A 13000-nucleotide genomic window follows, 5' to 3' on the forward strand; every position below is an offset into this window, starting at 1 on the left:
GGGGGAAAAACCTACTGTCCACGCCCAAGACCGGCTAACTTGGCTATGGCTGAGGAAGATCCTTCAGCTCCTCACATCACCGACGGGAATCGAACATAGGACACTTTCCCCAGGGCATATGGTTGCGAAGCGCACAGCCACTAGGCCAGTGCTTCTCAACGTTTTTTGGATCATGCCCCACCTCAACGTCTCAAAGATTTTAAGCCCCCCTCTAGCATAATAGTCAGCCAAGTTCTGAAAAAGTATAATATAAATATGTACATTTTCTCATTGTCCCCCTGTGGGGCGTACGCCCCACGTTGAGAAACACTGCACTAGGCTAATCGCGCGGACTACTTTGCTTGTAGTTTTATAATTATTCGTGCTATTTCCTGATGAAGTGAAACAAAGTGTTTTCACGAAATTAGTCGAATTAAAACATAATTTCTTTTCAAATTCTTTGCGAGTGGTTAAATAGCGTAAAATAGTGATTCTAATACTTTAAGTAGAAGTTTTTCTATATTCGAGCGTTAGATATTATTTCAACTAGTACGGTGTCTAGTTTTTAAGTGAGCATCTTTTCTCACTCGATGCTACCATTCTAAATTTCTGATGACTATAACTATATTATACTATATAATAATATCACCTATTACAAGCAAATAGAATCAGGTGATTCCATGGTCCTCTTATGCTACATAATAAATTTCCATACCTCATTATATATGTCCGTAGTAAACAAATTGTGTGTATTGATTGTACCTTGCATATAACGGTTTGAAGAGAATTTGATGCGTCAGACGAAGCGGCGAAAACTATGGAGGCAATTAAAAAGCAAAATATTTCAGTATTGATCAGTGAATAATATACAAAATATTCAACATCTCTAATCATGCAATTCTACTTTGTTGTATTTTCTAATTAGAAAAAAAATTCCCTATACTATTGATTCATTTAAAGATACAGAAGCAAAAAGCAATTTAACTAAATTTAGAGAGGTCTTCTTTACATCGAAACTGGAGACCCATTGAGCAAATCCGGGAATGGCACCATTAAGGAAATTACAATTTCGTAATGCCAGGCAAGGTTAAGTGCTTTATTCTTTGAACATCGTAAGTATACAAACTCCCGGATCTGTTATAAATGGTGCTTTCATGGATGTGGAGTGGCAATGGCACCACGCTACTACTCTAAATGGTTAGTCAAATTTTCCTCTCACGTACATTTTACTTTGATTAAATTGTCAGCTAGATATGTGTGCTGAGATCTGTTTTTTTTTTTTGTGGACAAAATATACAGAAAAGATCCTAAAATTAAAGTTTACGATCCCAAATCGGTTGAAGAGATGCAGTAAACTACTAAACATGAAAATAAATGAAGTGAAACACTTGTACCTGTCCTAAAATAATTTAGGACAGGTACAAGTGTTTCACTTCAACTTTAAACCCTTTTAAGCTTAAAGGTACTACAGTGAATCGAAAAAGAAAAGTTTCAAATATTCGAAATACTGTAGTACCTTTAAGCTTAAATGGGTTTAAAGTACACCATTAGCGTTACTAAAACATTCTTTTCAGTAGTTGGAATGTATCTGGTTAGTATGTAGGTTAGTTTGTACCAAAGGCTAAATATAATTCAAGGGCTAAATAGTAAAACATCATTTAACAAGACACTGAATCTACATAGTTTAAATTTTCACAAACACGGAACAGTTTATATGACTGTTGTATTCTGTCTTTGTGAAAATCATCGCCATAACTATTACGACATACATATTGCTGAAAACGTTAGTGAAATTCAAGTTCATTGAAGCTTTTTGAAAGTATACACTTGAAACATGAATAAGTATTTAACTATTTATAGTTAAATTTCCAAAATTGGACAATTGAGAAATTAGCGATTCACTCTCAGGGCGATATAAGGGCGTATCTGAGTCTCCTTGAATGAAGTGCTTGTCACTATTCTGTTTGCAATACTGCAATCTGAAGACAGTGAACTTTCATATCTATCTAATAAGACATTAGGTGGGCAAGGAGTAGATGAATATGGTGTTTTAATTGGCTGGGTTTCGGAATTATAACCTAAGCAACCAAAGTTATGGGACCAACGTATTACGTCTGTTAAATGCGCGTTCTTCCGGCTGGTTTGCCTATTTTGAGGGATGAAAAACCCGAGTTTCCTACAGGGAGAAAACATCTTTCACGTCCGTATGAGCCGACTAACCTGAAGTTAGTCAGCTAGTCTAACTTCAGGTTAGACTAGCTGACTAATCATTTGATTTTGACTATCGTTCAAAATCAAATGAACGATATTGAATTTCGAATGAATTTATAATTAATATATCACTGTCATTTGATTAAAAAAATTATGGTTGTCTAGTCCTAAATTCTCTGAATAACATTTTGGAATGGCTAAAAACAATTTTTTTTAAAAAAAGTTTCTTATGAATGAACTGGATTTTTAGCAGGTCAGTTTAACTATTCCAAACTATTTAAATAAGCAAAAGATCAATTATTTCCGTAAGAAACATTATGATACTAGAATGGTAGTAGTGACTTTTTTTTCCATTTGTTCTTTGACTTACAAGTCAGATCACGTAGAGGTAAGCAACGACTGAACACCCAGTTTTTCAATTATTGCCTGCTTCAATCTGGGTTTTAAGATTCATTCATCTAAATTACTGTTGTTAAATTTAGGCATAATACAGCAATTTACTACATGAAAGAGTATTCGAGTAATTATCACACAGATTATGTTTCTTTCTTATTGTTCACTTATAACTAAATTTTCTTACAGATCTTCACATTGGAAGCTATCAACCCCAGGCTCTTAAAAGCTGCGCAGGACTTTGTTCAGAGGGCAGTGACTGTTGCGATGCAAATGCTCACTGCACATGTGGCACCCACACCGGACATTACGCTTGCTTGTGCCATGCGGGTTTCTATGGTACAGGTCTGAAAGGTGACTGCAAGCGTAAGTATTCATTCTCTTTCTTTCCTTTATAAATTTCTCAAGATCACTACAAGAAGATTAACATTTGGATATCTAGATGCTTTTGCTAAACGAACCACGTTTTATGAGTATTTAAATAAACCATCACCACTTCCAACTGAACTTGATGATTTATCTTACATTAGCAGTCATAAATGTATGAGACTAATATAACTGTCTACTACCTACTTACCTACCTATCCTCTTCATGTCCTCTGACACACAAGGTCGAGATCTATCTTCTTCAGTTACCCCTGCCTTTTTCAAGTCATTTTGTAAATCATCTCTACAGCTTTCCCATCCTTCCAGTTATCCTCCTTCCCCTCCCCACCCCATTTTCAGAGCTAGCTTAGGCCTATCTCTCTCTCTCTCCCCCCCTTCCGTGCTTAATGTCAAAGTTACTCTTAGAATTTCTCTTCCGTCCATTCTCAGCATGTCAATCCACTTCTATCTGCGCCTTTTTATTTCACTGGTGTTAGTTTTTTGCTCTCTCTGTTTATGTGACTTATTATTTGTAATACCTCGTAATCAATATATTTTCAATATTTTACGTAACCACTTTGTTTGAAAACTATTTAATTTGGCTTACTGTCTCTTTGTTTCAATTTCCATGTCTCTGATCTATATAAGAGTATGGCCTTCACATTGCTATCGAAGATCCATACTTTCAACTTTGGATGATTCTTCCATATATATATATATATCTTCTGACGAAAGCAGTTATTTGCGCTTATATCTTTGTAAAAATCACCTTACCAACATTTGCTGTCAAATATGTAAAATTCTTAAATTGGTATTAATAACATTACGCTAATATACCTCACGAATATTAGGGATGCTATTTTGAATTCGACTAGTATCTTCAGGATTAATGTTAAATCCAAAGGAACATACAAAGATTCCACTCGGAATCTAATGTTTCACCTTCCCAGGATTAACTTTGGAGTCTGAAGACGTCTGCCGACGTTGGACTCCCCCCCCCCACAAGGAACACTTAAAAAACTTCGTTGAAGCTGTTGAATTCCTCATCAAAAGTCTATTCTGCCAAATAATAACTTTTCTTGATGCGACAGCTTACTTGGGAGTTTATTATTTCTTTTGAAATTCGTTCACAAAATAAGATGTAATTTATTAAAAATTATTTATAACAAAAAAAAACATAACTTTCATTTTTTTTTAACTTGAGAACACACTTTGTCATTTTGAAACGACATCAGGGGAAAAAAGCAGAAAGCACTAACAACTTAAACCAGTGAAGGCTTCTTTCTTGCTTGGTGTCAAGAAAATCTTTCATAAATGATAGTCAATCCTACATTAGATGTTCCATGCTAAAGCAATCAAAAGATTGGATTAAAATCAAAATGAAAGCCTTCACTGGAATGCGATAGCTAATATAGCTTTGAAGCAATGGTGGTTTTCGGCAATGCAAAATATTTGGTATCAAACTGTTTTAATACCAAATTAAAATTTTTATGAAAATGGCAAAATCATGTCGATTTACTGTATGATTTTGCTTTATGAATATACATGATTTTGCTTTACCGCTTTGACACGACTCCATCATCACTTTACTTACTAGAGACCTGTAAAATGTATTTATAATCTACAAAGATTCTAGGCTTTTATGATCGACAGTCAAAATTTAGAACTGATATTTATCGCTTTATGGATAAATATGCCACGTGGATTTTCAAACGGGAAATTTTCAAATTTTCAAACGGGAATAACTCTTCCTGAGTGTAATCTGAAAAGAAATCTTATGTTGGTAGGCACAGTCAATGCTAGATATATGAACGGATGCTCAAGGCCAGTGGTTTTTAACGAACTCCTTAGTTTTCTTCTATTTTAATTTTTTTCCTTCGATTTTAACTCATATCAGAAAATTTAACGAACTTCTCATAAGATGTTCCGAGGGAGGGTGGAAAGAGTGAAACATTTTGTGGGAAAAGAAATCGCCTCGAAATCTATAGAACTTTTTTTAAGCAATGGTATTTTATTGCTGACTGTCTGCAGCATGGCCTAAGTATGTCATCTGTGAGTTATGCGTGAACCCTGAAAATGAAACAGATCAAGCGTGCTAAATAAACTCACACGAACTCTGTCCATGCGCTTAGCTAAGAAGAAACATAAAAATGTGATTATAATATGGTTTCAAATGTCCCAGCTGAAATGAGCAGACGCCGCTTGCTGTTCTTAAAAAAAAAATGTTTTTAGCTTCGCCGAAACTTTACCTTCCTCTAAGCTTTAGTTTCTTTTAAGAAAAGCACTGAGTGCGCATTTTTTCCTTCTCAACATAGTATTTTTTTTTACAATACAGCCAAAACAAGGGTTCAAACTTTCTAAATGATTGTATATTTAACAATGAATCAATTATATCATCAAGGTTATTTTACATCACCCATGTGCCATGAATGTGATGAGCCCTGTGCTGTTTTCTCTCGCTTATCGCTCATCTCAGCTGTTGAATAAACGATGGATTACTCTCCAAAACAAAGCTGTGCAATAGTTTGGACTTTGAAAGTGATTTTGGCTGCTCTCTCTCTCTCTCTCTCTCTCTCTCTCTCTCTGAGATCTAAGATCTAAGAACTAAGATCTGATCAGCTGGTGGCAAAAAATGGCATCCACACAAACATAGCAATTAAAAATACTAATATAACCTTTTTTTATTCCAGAAATCTTAATTATCATCATTTTCTCAATTGTTATCACGAAGCTTATTATTCTCAAGAATTTACTTTCTTCAATAATAACATTTTTTCCGTTTAATTAACCAATGTAAAAAATATTTATTTATTTAATATTGGCGTTATGTTTATGCTATGTTTTATCATAATTATTTCTATTTTTATGCGTTTTACAAGGCAAATATATTTGGTTCACATGTTTTTAACATAAAATTAGAGATTAAGATTTAATGAATTAATATTTATGCTTTCTGATAAAAAAAAGCAGCACGTTTAGAATTGCATCTGTTAGCAGTGGATATGTCAATCTGTTGACAAACTCAATGCAAACAATTTGGACAAGCAATTCGAATTCACTCTAAAAAAACAGACAATTCGCTGAAACTTCAAACTGGATAATAATTGTTTTATTTTAACTAACATCATGAAAAGAACGATTAATGTTTTTGTCTATATTAGGTAGAGCTTTCCAAAATGCACGCTCCTCGCAGCAGACCATATTTTTAGGTAAGAATTAATATAGTAAGTGCTCTGTTAAATAGAACAAGAATTATATGCTGGTAAAAGCCACTTCGAGCACTAAATAAAGGTCCCATAAGGAACATTATGGAGAAGGATGTCAGACAGGAGCGTTGTTAGAGTATATGCTGCCTTTAGGCAAGGACTATTTTGCTTCCCCCTAAATTAAAAGAAAGTAAAATTAAGAACAACAACAAAAAACGGTGGAACGGAAGAATTGAGCATCCGTAGCTCAGTCAGTATAGACGAAGCTCTTTGGTCTGAAAGACCCAAGTTCGATTCCCGTCCGTGACGTGAGGAACCTTTATCTGGTCGAAAGGTGAGTTACCTGGTCTCATGGAGGTAGTGGGAGTTCACCCTGAAACTCGGGTTTTTCACCCTCCAGAACAGGCAAACCGGCCCCGTGAATACACACATCTACAGACATAGGACACATCGGGAATAAAGATTGACCGACCTATTCCGTAGGATTTCCGGTTTCGAATCGTAACGGGCCGCTAGGCTTACGTAAAGGAAGAAGAGATCATTGTTCAGATACAATTTTTTTCGGTTTTTGTCGCTCTCCAAACTTGCCGCCCCTGAGTATTGTCTTAGTTGCCTAGTGGTAACTGATGTCAGAACAAAAAGAACACAGATTAAAGCAATTATTAGTGCGTTACTAAAGCTAGCATAGTTTTCAAATTGAAAACAATACTAGGTTGTGATAAACAAGAAATAGCGTCTCGATAGGAAATATGCGTTCATTGTTTTTCTGCGAATGTTTATAGCAGAGTGATTTCAAAGTCAAATGCTCCGATTTTAGCATTTTAAAATAAATTCTGTATATTTACAATTTTTATATTAAAAAAGTAATTTCGAGATACAGAAAAATGTTTTTAAATGAATGTCCTTGCAGAAGTTGTTGAACAAGAAATAAAAAAAAAACATCCAAAAAAAGTACATGCAAAATGATAGATGTCCTACTTAGAATATATAGTCCTAGTTCATAAAAAACAACAAATATTCTAAGTGTGTTTCCATACCGAATTTAATCCATTACAATTCTGTGTCGAAAACTGGGGATTTACTTTGATGACCATTAGAAATTTCAAGAAAAAATAAACTATTCCTTTTATAAACTTCTCTCAGTTTCCTCTTTTTTTTTCTGTTGATCCAATCCCATGTAGAAGATAACTGTATGGTTTTCTTGATTTATGCAACGTTTCTAATTAGAGAGATGTTTCTAAATTTCTCTTTACTTTTGAGTGTTTAACTGGGAGGCTTTAAACTTTAAATGGTAGTCTTGCCTATTTTTTTAAAGAAAAAGGAGTAAATGTTCGCTATGTAGACTTTTTTGGAGTCGATAAGATTTAAAAGTAGATAATTTTAAGTTTACAGATGCAGAGTGGGAGAGAATTCAGAGCCGCCATACAGCCGCCAGTCCTTCCCAGAACTGATGTTGATACTAGTTTCACATACTGTATTTCTTTGCAAGCTGGAGACGGCGCCACCATAACTAACATAATTTCTTCATAGAAGCCACATTTACCTTCTGTTAAGGCCATCATTTAGACATCTTAGACTTGATATTGCACGGTATTGCGCAAATGCATACCAATTATTAAAATTCGCATTAGAATCATTTATTAACATTCCATTATTTCTTTCAAAAATATATTACGATGCCTTTTCAATGTGCTCTGGTTAAAAGCACTGTTGCTACCGCCTAAATATTAAAAATGTAAAAATAAGAGGATCAGTAAAATAGGAATAATCTTTAAATATATCAAGACGCCGGGAAAATGGGACAATTTTCCGCAAATTAAACATTTGTGGAAATGATCTGAAATCATCACAAAAAAAGATGCATTTCATGTCCCTGAGCCTGCGTTATATTAATGCCACCGGACTCTATAATGTACTGTATTTTAAATACGAAATGGCACTACATCGCTGTCGATTGATCTGGTCAGTTATCTCCTTAGTTCTACATAGAATTTTGTATACCGACGTCACTCGGTAACCAGCAATCGAATCCAGAAAGGTTTTAATTTTATGCATAACAATTCATTGAATGCTTATAAAGGCCCATGTTTATACGAATTACAGACAAAAGTAATAAATTTTTGTCAGTAATTCCAAACTGTATTCCATATTAGCGTATCCGCTCTCCAGCCAAAAGGCTGCGGGTTCAAATCCTGCCGTGGGCATGGATGTTTGTGATTGTCTGTGGAAATACCAGTGGTGGTGGTGGTAGGCAATAGATGGCGCTAATGTAGATGATGACGGAGATGGAGAGATGGAGAGTAGGTGCCCTCCCTCGATGAGTCTTTAGACTCCCTGGAGGTGAGAAATAATAATAATAATAATAATAATAATAATAATAATAATAATAATAATAATAATAATAATAATAATAATAATATTGTAATTCGTATATAAACATTTTGCCTAAAATTGTAAGATTATATAGTCTCTTTATGTTGAGATGACAAAAGTTACAACATATCTCAAATACCAAATTCAATTAAATTCGATTCGACCAGAGTGCAACTGTTATATGCATACATTATATGAGATAAATATTGAAAGAGAAATAAATGCGTGCTTACAGATTACTTAGAAAGATATCTAGAAAGAAGCTCATTCTCTCTCTCTCTCTCTCTCTCTCTCTCTCACACACACACACACACACACACACACACACACACACACACACACACACACACACACACACACACACACACACACACACACACACACACACACACACACACACACACACACACACAATAATGCACAATAACGTGTCAAAGTCTATGACACAATAATGCAGTGTGTGTGTGTGTGGTCAGAGAGAAAAAAGAAAGAATTTATTTCTTGAAAGGCTGGGAGTAGAAATCATTGGGGAAAACAGTATGGGGAAGATTGTTCCAAAGAGCACAGGTATACGGAATAATTCTTATGTCTTAACTTCATTTAAGTTTAATTTTAATTTAATTTCACTTTTTAAGTTAATTTTAATTTAGAGAAAACTTAATTTCATTTAAATAAGTAAGAAAATTATAAAAATAAAGTGGATATTAAATCTAGCATTATTTTGAAAGTCGAATATATCGGATTTCAAAGTTTAAATGCCGGCGAGTGTATTCCCATAAGCTCTCTGGTCAAATTTCATACGAAACTGTTATAGTTTCTGTATTCGGCTTTGAAATAACTGGATTTGATATCCACTTGATTTTTATTATTTTTGCATCACCGAACTGAAGCTTTGGCTCTTTATTTTAGTAAATAAGTAAGTAAAGCTTTATTAAATTTAATTTTTATGCACATGTCATTGTAAAATGCTCAAGATAGAGAATTAACAGCATTATCTAATGGCAGTTTCTACGTCACAACCAAGAAAAGAAAAAAAAAACGGGGGGGGGGGAATGATGGTAATAAAGCCCTATGGTTAATTATACCTTATCTTATTTATCGCTATTGAGTGATATCTGATACTCATTACAAATAGCAGTACTTTAGTGTAATGTGCAACAAATGACGGTACATATTTATATAACCATAGTTAACTACATTTATTTTTGATCAAAGAAAATGGGAGCATTTCTTTAAGTGTGATTTTAGTTATTAAAATGAATAAAAATTATTTTTGTTTTACAGCGTGCCCAGCGGGCACGTACCGTCCAACCAGTGGGCCAGGGGACATTTCATCATGTCTTACTTGTCCTGATGCAAACCAGGTATCAGATCCTGGAAGTACAAGTCTTGACCATTGCCACTGTAAGAAAGGATATCGAAAAATGGGAAAGAAGTGCGTGGGTAAGAAAATTTTAACTATTATATTATGGAGTTTATTATTGTGACAGTATATGAAGAAATTAGTGTATGTGTGTATATACATGTGTGTATATTATTATTAACATTATTATCAGATCTTCATAGAGTCAAGAAACTCATCACGACAGATCCCACTCTCAAAGTACAGCCCATCATACGTTGAATTAAATGCATTCACTGTACCTGCACTCACCACACTCTCAGGCTATGCATGCCAAAAATCTACACTTCACCCTACTGCTCACATTCTCCTTGTACAACTTCCAGGGATGGCTTCTTGTTCTCCTTCTGTTTCCAAGCATTCTATAAAAAATTTCTTCCTTCTATCCACTAGCTCTGCAATTTTCATTCTCTCAATCTCTCCTCATACTCCACATTACAGAGACCAGACACCAACTTAGTCAATCATCTCTGGACTCTCTTCAACATCTCATCATTCTTTTGAAAACCTGGCGACAAAATCTGTGCACATAATCCATATGCGACTTGATCAGAGTCCTATACGATGGAATTACAACATCCTTACTTCTACACGTCAGTGTTCTCCGCATCATTCCATAATCCGCTGTGTTATCCTCACAATTTTAGTAAAATGTCCACGATATTCAAGTCCCTATCCACCATTATCTTCAGATCTTTCATCTCCTCCATCTTCTCTAAAATATCCACACCAATCCTATACCTATACTCTGCATCCCATTTTTGCTTCCCAAATTTTAAAACCTTACATTACATAGACAAAGTGGATACTAGATCCAACATTATTTCAAAGGCTAATGTTTGTAGAAACTATGAAAGTTTCGTAAGTTGACCCGAGAGCTTACGAGAATACAATCCTCGTCATCTCCGAGTTGCATTAGCTTGCACTACTTAAAAGATATGAGCGCTGCCCAAGCGTCTATATCTTCGCCTTTTATTAGTGCATTTGATAAAGGTTTCACTGGAATGACAGCTATGCAATTTTACATCGCCGAAATGAAGTCTTATGGCTTTTACTTTAGTAATTATTTAAAACCTTACACGTTGCTGCGTTAAACTGACACCCCCACACACCTGCTCATTCATACAGTCTATTCAAGTCTTTTTGCCAGGTTACAACTGCTCTAATTCTCATAACTCTCCCCAACTTTCTATTGTCTGCAAACAACTATTTAAACCCTTTCAATGTCATTTACATAACAAATTAAACAATAATGGCCTCAAAACAGTCATCCCTGGGCTGCACCACTAATGACTTTCCTCTTCTGGGATATCACTCCCCATACACAACCTGCTGTTATCTATCAGACAGCTAATCGTTAGTCCAATGCACTAATTTATTGTCCAACCAATTTGTTCTTCCACATTCTGTTAAACATCCTGTTAAAAAAGCCACAATTATGTCACCCAAACTGATAACCATTGAGGTTTGAGATAAGTGACATCACTAACAGATATCCGCAAACGGGGAGGTCACACATCTCCCTTGACTGAACAGACATCTTCTGGAGGAGATGGGGTAAGGGGGGGGGTTCATTGTATGGAAGACTGCCGTCACCCTCTCGACTACCCGTCACCCTCCACCACCTAATGCTATTTTTTACCCTTCCCAACAATTTTGGACATATGAATGACAGAACTAGTCACATGCTCTTACATCAAAAACATGTTTGAGCAAGTAATATTAGTAACTCTCGATGGTGTCTTCAAAAACAAAGAGAAGGTACATTTTCTTTTCTTTTCACACAGTTGCACATGATAAAGTTTTTAAATCATGTGACTGACAGTCGAAACTTATTTCAAAACTTTACGAACCTACTATTCTAGTATAGTATCAGACCTAATGTTCAGTTGAAACAATAATAAATAATTACTTTATTTGTGTTGGAGAAAATACTTAACATAATAAGGATAAATAATATAGAAAAAAAAAACATTTGAGTCACAGATATAAGCTTTGCCCTATGATGTCACAAAGTAAGATAAAATCACATCATATCCACCAGTATGCGAAAACATATCCATGAGTCATCTGCACGATGTTCCATTTTTGAAGAAACGGTCAGATTAAACAGTACTATAAGGAATAACAATCGAGTCGAGTGCCTTTTCAGTTACTGCATTCGTTCATACAGTGCAGCTATCATATTGTGTTGTGGTGTTTTGTATCTGGTAAAGTAAAATAATGGGTGAGCCACAAAAGTCTTTGAAATTTTCTTTCTTCAGGAAAATAGCACAAGACAAAACTCTTCACATAGCTCTAAAAGGATGGAAACCGATTATTATTTTAGAGGATACTTATGTTGTGTTATGGTTATCAAGAAGCACATGGCCGCCGGTGGAGTGATATCCTAGGATACTTTCAAAAAAGAGTAGAATACGAATTGGACATTGGAGATTATTATATTATCAAATTCCAAGAGGGTGAACTAATGATAGAGGAAACAGGAAATGGCATAAATAAACTTTTCTCTATTACCTGCAAAGATGCTGAGGGATTTTCACCAAAATGCATGACATTGATAATCATTTACTATTTTTGGAAATTGAATTACCACCTATTCATATCATAGGAAGAAGTATCACAATCCATTTAAATTCATCGGGGATTAAATTAGACCTTCAAGACTATTCAATTCGATAAAGATTCTTTATTTTGGGACATTTATGAACACTATATGAAGACTGTTTGTGAATATCTGGTGACAAAAGAATGCATGGAAAGTTTAGGAAGGCACGGTGTCATGTCCAGGCTAACACCTTATCAGACGTATGGAGCTGTGCTTCCTATGGTGTCTGTTCTTAAGACTAGTTTGCGTGAGCAGCTATTTTGATGTAATGTAATCAAGAAACAGTGAATAACGAACATTTTCTTTATTGAACTCATTGTAAAATGTTAAGAGTGTAAACTAAATATCTTGTGAAATACTTCTAGGTAATTACATGTACAAATTTTTCTCTGTGAATATACTTGTAAATAATATTTCAGCAAAATAAAATATGCATTTGTAAACTTAAAGGAATAAAAGTTT

At 34.7% G+C, this 13000-nt stretch overlaps 1 protein-coding gene across 1 annotated transcript in view; it reads left to right on the top strand.

The window, feature by feature from the left end:
- LOC150093017 (sushi, von Willebrand factor type A, EGF and pentraxin domain-containing protein 1-like) overlaps positions 1-13000 on the top strand; it is a 154957-nt gene that overhangs the window by 32903 nt on the left and 109054 nt on the right. The window contains exons 3-4 of the mRNA XM_090414101.1: positions 2773-2949; positions 9813-9971. Of these exons, the coding sequence (XP_090270227.1) occupies positions 2773-2949; positions 9813-9971 (336 nt within the window). The remainder of the gene's footprint in view (positions 1-2772; positions 2950-9812; positions 9972-13000) is intronic.

The sequence above is a fragment of the Typopeltis vanoorti genome, chromosome 24, assembly GCF_054136105.1.
Source record: "Typopeltis vanoorti isolate ZY-2024b chromosome 24, IOZ_Tvanoo_1.0, whole genome shotgun sequence".
NCBI lineage: Eukaryota > Metazoa > Arthropoda > Arachnida > Uropygi > Thelyphonidae > Typopeltis > Typopeltis vanoorti.